At 46.7% G+C, this 11,453-nt stretch overlaps 2 protein-coding genes across 2 annotated transcripts; one reads left to right on the forward strand and one right to left on the reverse strand.

The window, feature by feature from the left end:
- The first annotated feature begins 623 nt into the window (after nucleotides 1–623).
- On the forward strand, nucleotides 624–2,527 carry LOC103996187 (probable xyloglucan endotransglucosylase/hydrolase protein 7). Its single transcript, XM_009417044.3, has 4 exons — nucleotides 624–876; nucleotides 1,005–1,105; nucleotides 1,195–1,391; nucleotides 1,918–2,527. Exons 1-4 carry the CDS (start codon nucleotides 705–707, stop codon nucleotides 2,306–2,308), a joined length of 861 nt encoding a protein of 286 aa, XP_009415319.2. The 5' UTR covers nucleotides 624–704; the 3' UTR covers nucleotides 2,309–2,527.
- Nucleotides 2,528–4,979: 2,452 nt separating this feature from the next.
- On the reverse strand, nucleotides 4,980–6,909 carry LOC135644713 (homeobox-leucine zipper protein HOX19-like). Its single transcript, XM_065162569.1, has 3 exons — nucleotides 5,935–6,909; nucleotides 5,767–5,846; nucleotides 4,980–5,582 (listed from the first exon to the last, which is right to left on the reverse strand). The coding sequence occupies exons 1-3, from the start codon at nucleotides 6,412–6,414 to the stop codon at nucleotides 5,291–5,293; spliced, it is 852 nt and encodes a 283-aa protein (XP_065018641.1). The 5' UTR covers nucleotides 6,415–6,909; the 3' UTR covers nucleotides 4,980–5,290.
- Between the last annotated feature and the right edge of the window lie 4,544 nt (nucleotides 6,910–11,453).

Consider the following 11,453-nt stretch of genomic DNA (forward strand, 5'->3'; position numbering starts at 1 on the left):
ACGAGCAGAAGTATCACGAACAAATAAAAATGAACATTGTTGCCCAAAACTTCACCTGATTCAAGAACAAACACCATTAATCTCAGAGACGAAAAGAGCCTGTCATGGCCCCACGCCCCCCAGTTAAGCACCGCTGTGATTTCCCATCCGCCGTGCGCCATGGACCATTAATGTGTCGCCACGTCACCCCCGCAAGAAAACAACAGCGATCGGAAAACGTCGGCAGAGGGTCCCCTGATTGGACGTGTCGCAGAATTATTGGGAGTGCAAGGTGAAAATGGAATGGATCAGGCAAACCTTTTTGTCATTGCACCGCCCGCTATCCTGCTGACATGGAACGCCACGTGAACTACTGTCCCACCCCACCATCCATCGGCGGACCTCCTCCTATCGGATGGCAGCCGCGGAGCCCGCGGGTGGTGAGGCCCCTCCTCCCCGTGGCTCACCGCGGCGCCCGAGCCACCGGGTCCGGCATGCCCATTACCATCGGAAGAGAGTAAATTTTGAGGGGCCGGGACGGCTTGCTCTTAGCTGGAAGCCAAGGCTGTCGTGGGGTCGTTCCATTTCTATGAAGCAATCCGGGTCTCGTTCTTCTTCCCTTCTCCTCTATAAAACCCCCTCCTTCGCCTCTCTCTTTCCGCAACAAGCTCACTTCTCAGTCTTCCCATCATTGCTTCTGCTACCACTGATAGCAGTGGAAGACGATGGTTCACACCGCTGTCCTATCGGTTATCTTCTCCTTCCTCGCGCTCGTCGCATTAGTCGGCGCACGCCCGGCTACTTTCCTCCAGGATTTCCGCATCACCTGGGCTGACACTCACATCAAGCAGCTGCAAGGAGGCACCGCAATTCAACTGAAGCTGGACCCGTCCTCAGGTGATCCCCGATCGATTTCTGATGGCTAATTAGTTCTTATCACGGCATGGCATTTATTGACCGTGAACATTCATTACCTGCTGCCTCGTTTAGTGGAGGAGGGTTGTAATGCTTCGCATGGCATGCAGGTTGTGGGTTTGCCTCCAACAAGCAGTACCACTACGGGCGCGTTAGCATGAAGATTAAGCTCATCCCTGGCGACTCCGCCGGAACTGTTACCGCCTTCTATGTTCGTAGCTCCTACTAGATCCCCATAGGTTCGCTCGCTCATGCTACCGCCGGTATAAGTTTTGGTTATGTGATTGTTGGTGCTTGCAGCTGAACTCGGACACCGACACCGTCCGCGACGAGTTGGACTTCGAGTTCCTGGGGAACAGGAGCGGGCAGCCATACACGGTGCAGACCAACGTGTATGCTCATGGCAAGGGTGATCGTGAGCAGAGAGTTAACCTTTGGTTCGACCCTGCTGCAGACTATCACACTTATACCATCCTCTGGAACCATTACCATGTCGTGTAAGCTACCTCTACTCTTCCCGCTCCCCAAACATTGTGTCATTATTTTCAGTATCCGAACAAAGGGACCCAACAGAAGATATAGAGTAGCCTTCTCAAAGATTTCATGTCCTCGCTCCAGTAATCGAATCAAAACACCCGGTAATAGAAATCAAGAAGGCTCCTATTCCGCTCCAAAGGGAACCGATTCGGTCGATCACTCTGCAGCCGTGAGCATATTCTCCGACGTTACTAAGATAAGACCGAACCATTAAATTTCCCAACACCAGACAGCTTACATGTATGTGCAAACTATGCCAAAGCTTATTACTGAAGAACATGCTGTATCACAGCGTGTGGACGATCTGACCTGAGTCTTCTATTCTACTGCATCCCGACTTAAATTAATGGTTACAGTCGATAGTGCTAGCTCGTGAGTAATAAATAAAATGCAGGATCCCCATTCGCCAGTGTAAAGTCACATCTTTCTTAACATCATCAGTTGCTTTTCGTGATATCAATCATTGATAATGGCTGGGTTGTACAGCTTCTCCGTGGATAACGTGCCGGTCAGGGTGTTCAAGAACAACGAGCGTAGAGGTATCCCCTACCCCACGCTGCAACCCATGGGGGTGTACTCCACTCTGTGGGAGGCCGACGACTGGGCGACGCGAGGTGGACTGGAGAAGATCGACTGGGGCAAGGCCCCCTTCTACGCCTACTACAAGGACTTCGACATCGAGGGATGCGCCGTCCCCGGCCCGGCCAACTGCGCCTCCAACCCCAACAACTGGTGGGAGGGGCCGGCGTACCGGCAGCTCAGCCCGGAGCAGGCGAGGCTGTACCGGTGGGTGCGGACCAACCACATGATCTACGACTACTGCACCGACAAGTCCCGGTACCCGGTCCCCCCGCCGGAGTGCTGGGCCGGGATCTGAGCCACTGCATGCATGCATGAATCCATGGGATAGGAGCGTGCACGCGTACTTCAGCCGAGGAAGGCGTCCATGATACAATAAGTTCGAGTTGCTTGTTCCGTTTTGTGGTCACAGTGCAAGGTGTAATGCTCGTCTCCGCCTGTTTACGTACTTGTTTCTGTCTTCATGTAATTTCAACCTACGCAGTAATGAACAAAGCCATCGGCCTGTTTCACATCATATATGATTCCAACCCACAGTGCCGTGGCCTGCGGTGTTAAAGGTTACCCATGACTTCGTTATCAGATGAAGTGAAAAGCTTTCATGGGTGACCACTCTATCCTTGGTTATTAATGCACGCCAAGTCTGCGCTCCAAGCATGAATAAGCTCCAGAAACCAAGGGAACCTGGAACTCAACTTTTTTATCTTCGTACTGTTTGACCATGGGGAAACAGTGGGTGTATTGCCGGAGAAGGAAAGAAGCTAGTGGGGCTTTGAGCATTAACCTATAGAGACTCATATTTAACTCGTAAGAAACAATAATAGAACAGGGAATTAATACATTGGACATGCATGCCGATCAAAGCCCCTTTCCCTCTGCACTGTGAATTTGGTACGCAGTTTAACTTATGTTAATTCGATTCACTAATCTCAACATAAATGTCTTGTGAGAATTAACTTTTTACAGATTATATGTTACATTACCGACTTAACTCTCTTTAATCCCCAGCAAGTCTTGGACCACAAATAATTATATATTCTGATGCTACCCGTCAACTTTCATTCCACTGTAGACTGCAAGAGTCCTCAGGACACCTATAGTTCATTTCGCTATCCATCACTTTGTCACTTTATACATAGGATTCATCATCGTGCGCAAGAACATGGCCCGTTCATTGTAGCAAAAGATCACAGACAGGGAGTCGATCAGATCCAAAGAATAGCCGAGTGGACAATAGGTGGTGTTGATCAGCGAACCAGAACTAGTCCGACCATCACCGACGCCCATAACGCAACTAATCGCTCAGCCCGTATCATTTTGGATGTGGATCGTTCCTATCTCCCACTCATCACCTATTATTCGACCAGGCTCGATCTAATTCGATAGCATAGCAGATCGTCGAGAAGACCTCGCCTCGGGCTTATTTTACTACAGGCATCGCATTGCCGAGTTCTGCTGCTTTGGTTGAATTATCTTCTTGAGTTATGATGCTCTTTCATCAATGTCGAACGTCGATAGAACACGATAAAGCCTTCGCCTTTATTGGTTAAGGACCAATATGGAGTTGATGCATCTCCCCGATTAGTCACTCGCCTTCGTCTATCTTCCTCCCTCACGTCTCCTCTTTCTTTCTCCCCTATAAAACACGCCAATCGGAATGTCAAATCACCATCTTTCTCACACAGCTCTCACATCTTTAATACCGTACACCCAATTGGGATCATCCAGCTCCTTCGGCCCTCCTTCAAGAATGCCCAATGATATAGACGACAAGCATCCTGATTCCCAAACTCTTGTCCCCTCGTAGTTCCTCAAACGGTTCATGAACCAGGCTGTCCGAGCTCTAATAATGGAAGCTGCACCAAGGCATATTCACTGTAAACAGAAACAAAGATGACGCATTCGTGCAACCTGTTGCGACAAACGACGAAGAATAACAACGTTACTTTGCGATAGCGTGAGCGAGAGAGAGACTCAAGCGAAGTAAGTCTCGCACCACCACCACCACCACCTGTTTGGGTGTCCTTGCACCGCTGCTCCTCGTCTACAAATATATATATTTCCTCTACAAATTATTGCTACCTTCGTCCTCTACTCTTGGGAAATATTTCGATGCTAGTTTTGCAGATTGGGTATCCCTTCCATTAAGCCTCGATGAAAGGGAGTAAGTCGTGTCTCAAATGTCACATACTCTGATCAGTGTCATATGTATTATAACCAGAAGATTTCCTCGCGTTGCTTGTGTGTATATATATACAATTATTTATTTATTCTGCCCACAGATGTACTTGTAATCTTCAAAGAAAGCTTCTATATTGTTACATTAGCCAAAAGCTGACCCTAATGTCACAAGTTGACGTGACTATCCTCTTCCAATCAAGTAGGGATTTGTCACCGCCATAGAAAAAGGCAAAGCATCGGATAAGATAATTGTGATCACGCGACGCCTTCGACGAAGAGACAAAAATAAATGACTCCGTCTCCTGAATTCCAAATTCGTATCGAGACCGGATCGTGTTTCGTGAGGCCTACCGGAGATGGGTGGGGCCGAGCTTCACGTGGATGTGACCCACCAACTAGTTCTCCGTTCATAGGTCCGCGAGGCCGCCTACGTGTAATGGATGGGTGATCTTTCCATCTATCGATCAATCATTCCTTCCTTTCCCCACACGCTTTCCTCTCCTTCCTTTGCCTTCACATCTTTCCTACCATTCAACAGCCACAATCACGTGCACCATCTCGATCGGGTCCCTTCCACATTGTCCCACACAAAGCCAGGAGATCGATCGCACCGTGTGCCTCCACGAAAAGTCCGTGTCTTCCTGTGTCTTCCCCTAACCAGGCAACATGACCTGCGATAATAGCATTAAGGCTGCTCCTTCCGTGAGCATAAGAGGGAAGGTAGATGGAGTCACACGGTTGTTCGCTAATTCCAACATGTATGACACGAGTAAACAAACAACACCATATATAGTTGAGCCACGATTGGATCATTGAAAGCAAATGAGAATCATGTCTTCTATACACAATGATTAAGACCGAGGAACATATGACGATCAAGGGACATGGGTTAACTAGTCTACCTATAGTGCTTTACAGTAGAAGGAAATTACGAGGGAGTTTTTCTTTGTTTCTTTCTTATTTAGAAAGCGCAATTGCTTGCTCAACCAAAACCAGGTAACCGGCGAGAATTGCCAAGACGTGAAGCACGTATCAAGTGTAACTCCCAAGGTCTAGAGAGAGAGAGAGAGAGAGAGAGAGGGGTCATAGTCACTGGTGGCTAACATTTTGCTGAGTGGATGAAAGGATTAAAGAAGTGAGGCTTCGGTGGCGCCACCGCAAAGGACTCGGCTCTGCCGCCTTTAGGGGCGACGTCGGCGGCGGCTCCGATCGTCTTGCAGGAAGGGCACATGGTGAGGCCGGCCGCCGGAAACTGCATGTAGACGGACGGCGCAAATTTGAGGGCCTTCAGCTCCTGCAGCTCCTTCTGCAGCCTCCGGTTCTCGTCGGTCAGCGACTCGCAGCACCTCTTCAGAAACTCGCAGTCAACTTCGGTCTGCTTGAGCTTGGTCCTGCCATCACACCATCGGCAGACACCATGAATCAACACTATTACGTGCGCTCATAACTACCATAAACCAAGATTTTTCACGGAACAAAAGAACAATTTCCATCTCGCTACATATGTATGCGTGTGTCTTTAGACATGCATGATTGGAACTTCATGGAGAGTTGGAGAAGAAATTAGGGACCAACCTTGCTCTCCTATTTTGGAACCAGACTTCCACTTGCCGTGGCCGGAGATTCAATTGTTTAGCCAATGCATGCTTTTGTTTCTGATCATCAAAATAAGACTGAGTAAATAATCAGGGGAGAGAGACAGAGAGATTATTAATTGACCAAACGTATATGGTAAATACTAACAGGATTGAGGGTACTGTGCTCCTTGAACCGGTCTTCCAACAGGGCCGACTGCTCCTTCGTGAGCCTAAGCTTCTTCCTTGCACTGCCATCGTTATCGTCGTCGCAGGTACCGCCGCGAGAATGGACTCTCTCCACCTCTGCTTCCTCGTCGGCTTCCGTGACGTCTTTCTCCTTCTTAATCGTCGGACCGTAGGCAGCGGAAAAGGATGAGACCGTGCTGTGGGGAGACGACGGCCGCGCCTGACGGCCCTCCTCCGACGGCTTGTTCGCTTCAGCCCTGAGCAAGGTTGCGCTCCCGTCGACGTCATCGGAGAGGCTTAACGTGAGCGATGGCTGCTTCTGTGGCATGGAGCTCCTGAGAGGTGAGCAGGCTTCCTGCAGGCGACGGGAATTGGCCGACGACGGGGTGCTCCTTCGGCCGATGCCCAACCCAAGAGCAAGACCGGTGTCGCACGCATCGATCTCCGGGCTCATGTCCATGCTTCGCTTACTTTCTTGACTCTCCAACTCGCTACTCTATATATATTTGCCTTGGAGAAAGAGAGAGGCTAGGGCGATGGATGGATGTCGAGGAACTAGGATTTGTGAGGGAAATGAATTGGCGATGGGGAAGGCAAACGAGAGGGGCCTATGGGATATGGAAAAATAGCTCTCTCCCACAAAGATGTATACACAAACTACAAAGGTTGACGAAGGAGGCAACCTACCTCCCTAGTACTAGAGAATAAAGGAGGAGCAAAGACCAGCTAGCTCTTTAGGACGGGAAGGTGTGGGGGAGATGACTGCGTGGATTCACATGGGAAAAGGGTGCATCGAGGTACACCAAATTATTATAACAAAGCATCAAGTGTGTGATGTTGCCACCCCACTCTCTCTCTCTACTTGGGATCTCATTAACTACGTGTGGTACCTCCTCCTCCTCCCTCCTTTTTCTTTTCCTACTTTCCTCATCCGGAACCCAACCCCTTCCTTTCTTTTTCCTCTGCTTTTACCTCCCTCTTGTGCAGCTCGGATTTTATACTGAAATCCATGCTCGACGCGTCATGCCATTATATACGCCTCTCTACCATCTGGAACTTCGTGCCATGATACCGACTGGATTCACTATCGGTTCATCTTAACTCCGACTCATGCACTCGTTTTTTTCCTTTTACTCGCATCGAAGCATATGGATACCGGGAAAACATGATTCCATGCATTGTACGTCACCCTTAATTCCTATCTACAACGTATAATGTGTTACGTAATCTTAGTCGTTGAGCGAATCATAGAACTACAAAAGAGCGTGGATTCCGTGATTGGAACACCTCGTCTTGGGGGTCCGGCCTCCTTGAAGACCACACATGAGATGTTGGCTCCCAACATGGAGTGGTTGCCTTGTTACACTCTGGTAGATATGGGGCTCATGTAGCTTCCGCCCTCCGTCTGTCTGCTCCTCCTTCGGCCTGTGACGGTGGCGGTGAGATGGACAGCTGAGCTAATGATCAAAGCGTTAATTGCACCATCCCCTCCTTGTCTTGCTCACAAGAAGAAAAGAAGCAGGTGTGGGCTAGCTATGTCCGAGATCTGAAACACCGAATGGGAGGCCATGGGGTTTCCCAAAGATGAAGACAGAGAATGGACAGTTTCCCTAATCTAGGAGGCTGATGTTGAGCCTGGCCTTTTCACTTAAATGGTCGTCACAAATGACCATCAATAATTGCTACCTACCAACCACTTGTGATCCATAAATATATGCTTCTTTTGTTGGAGGTGCTCGTTATCCATCGTATTGCAGCGATATGCGCAGGGATCTGTGAATAATAAGCATGGAATATATACATAGAGAGAGAGAGAGAGAGAGAGTATGATAAGACATATAAATAATTAGTGTCATGTGTATATCCATATATGATAGTACTCTTTGATCACTGTTGATGTTGATCACTTCAAGTGGGCACGGTAGCTCAGATGAGCATTGACTCGAAGGTGAGCATATACAGTGACATGTCAGAGAATAATGGTTTAATCAACCACAAGGAAAGCGAAGGTGCTCCTCAATCAAAACAAATCGCATAATAATATGCCGGTGGAGGGCTTGGGAACATCGGGCGCATGCATCCCCACTCTCTCACACCCCAACTTGCGTTCTGATGGATAAAGCTGCTGTCACCGACGTGCATGGGACGTGTCCAGCATGCACCACCGATGACCCTTCATGGAGAGGCTGTGCCCCTCCTGCCACTGGATTGATCTCATGTGGGCCAAACGGGGATCGGCAATATTGTACGCTACGCAGTCAGAGCCAATCCCAATCCTTGGCTGACGACGAGCTTTACGATGCTAATACATCCTTTGGTTGCATCACCGAGCCACCGACGAAGGAGATGACGCAGGCCCACCTGATCTGGCGGTGGCCAACTCCTCGTGGGGCGGCGGCTTCTCCGTGACATCAATGCGTCCATTAGCATCTCTGGATCCGATTGATTCGACCGTCAGCTGGATTAAATCGAGGCTTCCATCCATTATAATCTCATGAACAACACTTTCTGGGATACATAATTCAAATTATTATTATTGGACTCGGATTTGACCCCTCCAATCACATCCGTTTTCTATTGGCTTACTTGTACGTGGGTTGCAAGGAAATCCTCACCCCTCACCCTCTTCTTTGTTCTAGAGAGTCTACATGCGTGTAGACCGAGTTAACTCCCTTGTCTCGGAAGGGTTGAACCGGTCATTCCATTCCTATCTGTCTGGAACGAGCTCTCCAATGATTGCACCCCTAATCTTTTGCCTCTCCCAATTTACTTGCACAACAGGTAATGACTCAACTTCCGAGGTGTTTGAATGTAGAATGCCTTCTGCTTACGCACTGCCCGAGATGGATAAGTCTGATTGGAAATATCTGATGTTTCTCCGATCACTGTACTCACCCACCCGTCCATTAATCAGAATCCAACAATGACGTCCGATCTCTATCTCATATCATCCATCAACTACGACATCATCAGTATGCCGCTGTTATTGGTCAATCCCCAACCAATCTGTCACGATTCTCACTGCCCATTGTTAATTAACACCACACACACACACACACACATTCCAATCTAATTCCTGTGACGGGATCCGAATCCACTGCGATCGCCATCACCAAATAATCCCCATATCTTTGGTGGCCCCTCTTTACCTCACCCGGTTCTCCTGTGCACCTCTCAAAACACCCAACTTGCCCAACCTAGTCAACATATTTATCATCAACTCGAATCGCATCCATTATTCCCAAGGAACTAAATTGCAATTTGGTGTTGTTTTCCACGTTTCAAAATATGGTTTCAGGCAAACTATATGGTTTATACATCAATTTATTGCGTCCTCCACTTCTATTTTCTTAAAGAAAAAGAAAAATATGGATTTCGATCAATCCAGCCAAAACTATAATAGAAGAATCAACAAACAAACAAGAGAAGAGTGTAACAAAGAGTCTGAAGGAAAGTGCAAAGAGAGCCGTCGGCATAAAAGCATTTATCCCGCGAGGAGAATGAGAATATGGTATCGACAATAATTTTGTGGCGAGATATGGTCTTCACATCAAGTACACATCCTGCATGACGATGATGATATCAGCTTCCTGCACTCGATAAAGCTGGAGATTTCCGGTTCATCCCAATATTCCCTTAGATCATAGTCCTTAAAAGGGATCATAACTCGAAACCATTTGGAGAGGTTTTGAAGCTTATCCATTATCTGTCTAATGCTCCTTAATTTCTTTGGCATATTCTAACTGATAGTGGGTGATCGGTATCAACTTCCTTTCTTTATGCTTCTTATTTTTATCTCTTTTCATGATTTGTTTTTTCGATCTTCAATTTTGTGAAGTCTAGCTCTTGATGATTCTTATTTTCCCTTAGGTTTAGCTTGTGCTATCGCAATATACATGCATAACAACGTATACATGGTTGATTCAAGATATGTCAAGTGTTATGCAAAGGTAAATCAAGGAAAAAGGGACACAGTGTTTGCATATACCAACCAACTAAGTTTAATTTATCCCAAATCGAGGACTAGTATGCATGAGGAGCAGTTGGCAATAACTTGTAGACTGGGTTTGGGCAACAGTGACAACTCGTTGGCTTGTTCTTGAAGGATGTCTCTCTATGCCAAGCAACGCAAACCCACCACCAATCCTTTGCTTTCTCAAGTGGCTCAGTCAGTCACAATGGAAATGGAACCATCCAACGTGCCACTCGGTCAATACCTTATCATGTCACTGTTTGTCTGATCAATGTAGTTTCCGGCTACGTTCCACCTTACCTCATCTCGCTGTGCCGATATGTTTTCACTGTCAAGATTGCCACTACTCATTCATGCTAGCTTTAGGGACGCAACAACGAGAACTGAGAAGACTAGATCGGGGACAAATTCGCAGTTCGATGCAACAATTTTCCCAAGACTCCCTAACATGATCAATCCTTGACAAAGTCTATCTCCTCAAAAGATATGCTAATCATGTAGGTATGATACATCTAATGATCGCGAGAAACAATAAGAAATGAATTTATATCGAAAAAAATTATGGGTATAAAATCTATATAATAGTAATAAGAAGATGGTTTTCAATATAAAAAGATTGGACCGATCAGTCTGAACGAAAGCAGACCGGATGATTCCAATGTACAAGAAAAACAATGATATTTCTGTTTTATAAATCAATGTCAGGAAAGAAAGCTCATAAACAATAATTGAGTCTTTATTATTATTGTTGTTGTTGAATCCATCAAATCGGAGAAAGATATAGTATGAGTAGGACAGGTGTTCAAATGTGCAATGCATGTAGAAATATTTGAATTAAATAAGTCTCGTTGCACCACTGGATAAGCCAATTATAATATCACGAAAACAATACTACATCGAAGAAGATAACAATAACAATCAGAGGTCCATGTACTTAATGCACGACTGTGGGATTTGAAGGTCACCGGTGGACATTAGTAGAAGAAGAAGAAGAAGAAGAGGAAGTAAAGATAAGGAATCGAGGAGGTGATTACGTTGACGAGTCGACTTTTAGATTGTGCCAACCAACAACCACTGTGTTTGGTGGAAACCACACTTGCTCTTGAATAAGAATCCAACCTATCACATAGGAGGGACACATCACGGCGTCTGTTGCATTCGACAGCATTAGTCGCGATCATATTAGAATTTTGGGGCCTTTGATTGCATGCAAACGGAAAATAATGCCCCAAAATAATTCTTAATAGTCAAAAGAAAAAAGAGAGAACAACTTGCCGTAAAATGATTTGTAGCCCACTCGCGAACAACCAGTCACCGTCGTCGCCTCTTCTTCCGAAATCATGGCCAAGATTGCTCGACACAGTATGCCAAGCCTTTCTTTGACCGAAGCCGAGTCAACATTTTGACTAATCAACGCGATCGATGACTCGAGAACTTGCACTTACTTTCCTTTGATCATTACTCATCGATCACTACTCATCCATATCACCAAAGCTTAACTACAATTTAATACTACGCACTGCCTC

Source organism: Musa acuminata, chromosome BXJ3-8 (assembly GCF_036884655.1).
Source record: "Musa acuminata AAA Group cultivar baxijiao chromosome BXJ3-8, Cavendish_Baxijiao_AAA, whole genome shotgun sequence".
Taxonomy (NCBI): Eukaryota; Viridiplantae; Streptophyta; class Magnoliopsida; order Zingiberales; family Musaceae; genus Musa; species Musa acuminata.

Bases quoted from the DNA above. Each gene is read 5' to 3' on its own strand.
- LOC103996187 (XM_009417044.3), top strand. From the start codon at position 705: ATGGTTCACACCGCTGTCCTATCGGTTATCTTCTCCTTCCTCGCGCTC. The intron at 877-1,004 runs GTGATCCCCGAT...CATGGCATGCAG, and splicing joins GAAGCTGGACCCGTCCTCAG to GTTGTGGGTTTGCCTCCAAC. The intron at 1,106-1,194 runs GTTCGTAGCTCC...TGGTGCTTGCAG, and splicing joins GAACTGTTACCGCCTTCTAT to CTGAACTCGGACACCGACAC.
- LOC135644713 (XM_065162569.1), bottom strand. From the start codon at position 6,414: ATGGACATGAGCCCGGAGATCGATGCGTGCGACACCGGTCTTGCTCTT. The intron at 5,847-5,934 runs GTTAGTATTTAC...TTTGATGATCAG, and splicing joins AGCACAGTACCCTCAATCCT to AAACAAAAGCATGCATTGGC. The intron at 5,583-5,766 runs GTTGGTCCCTAA...GTGTGATGGCAG, and splicing joins TTCCAAAATAGGAGAGCAAG to GACCAAGCTCAAGCAGACCG.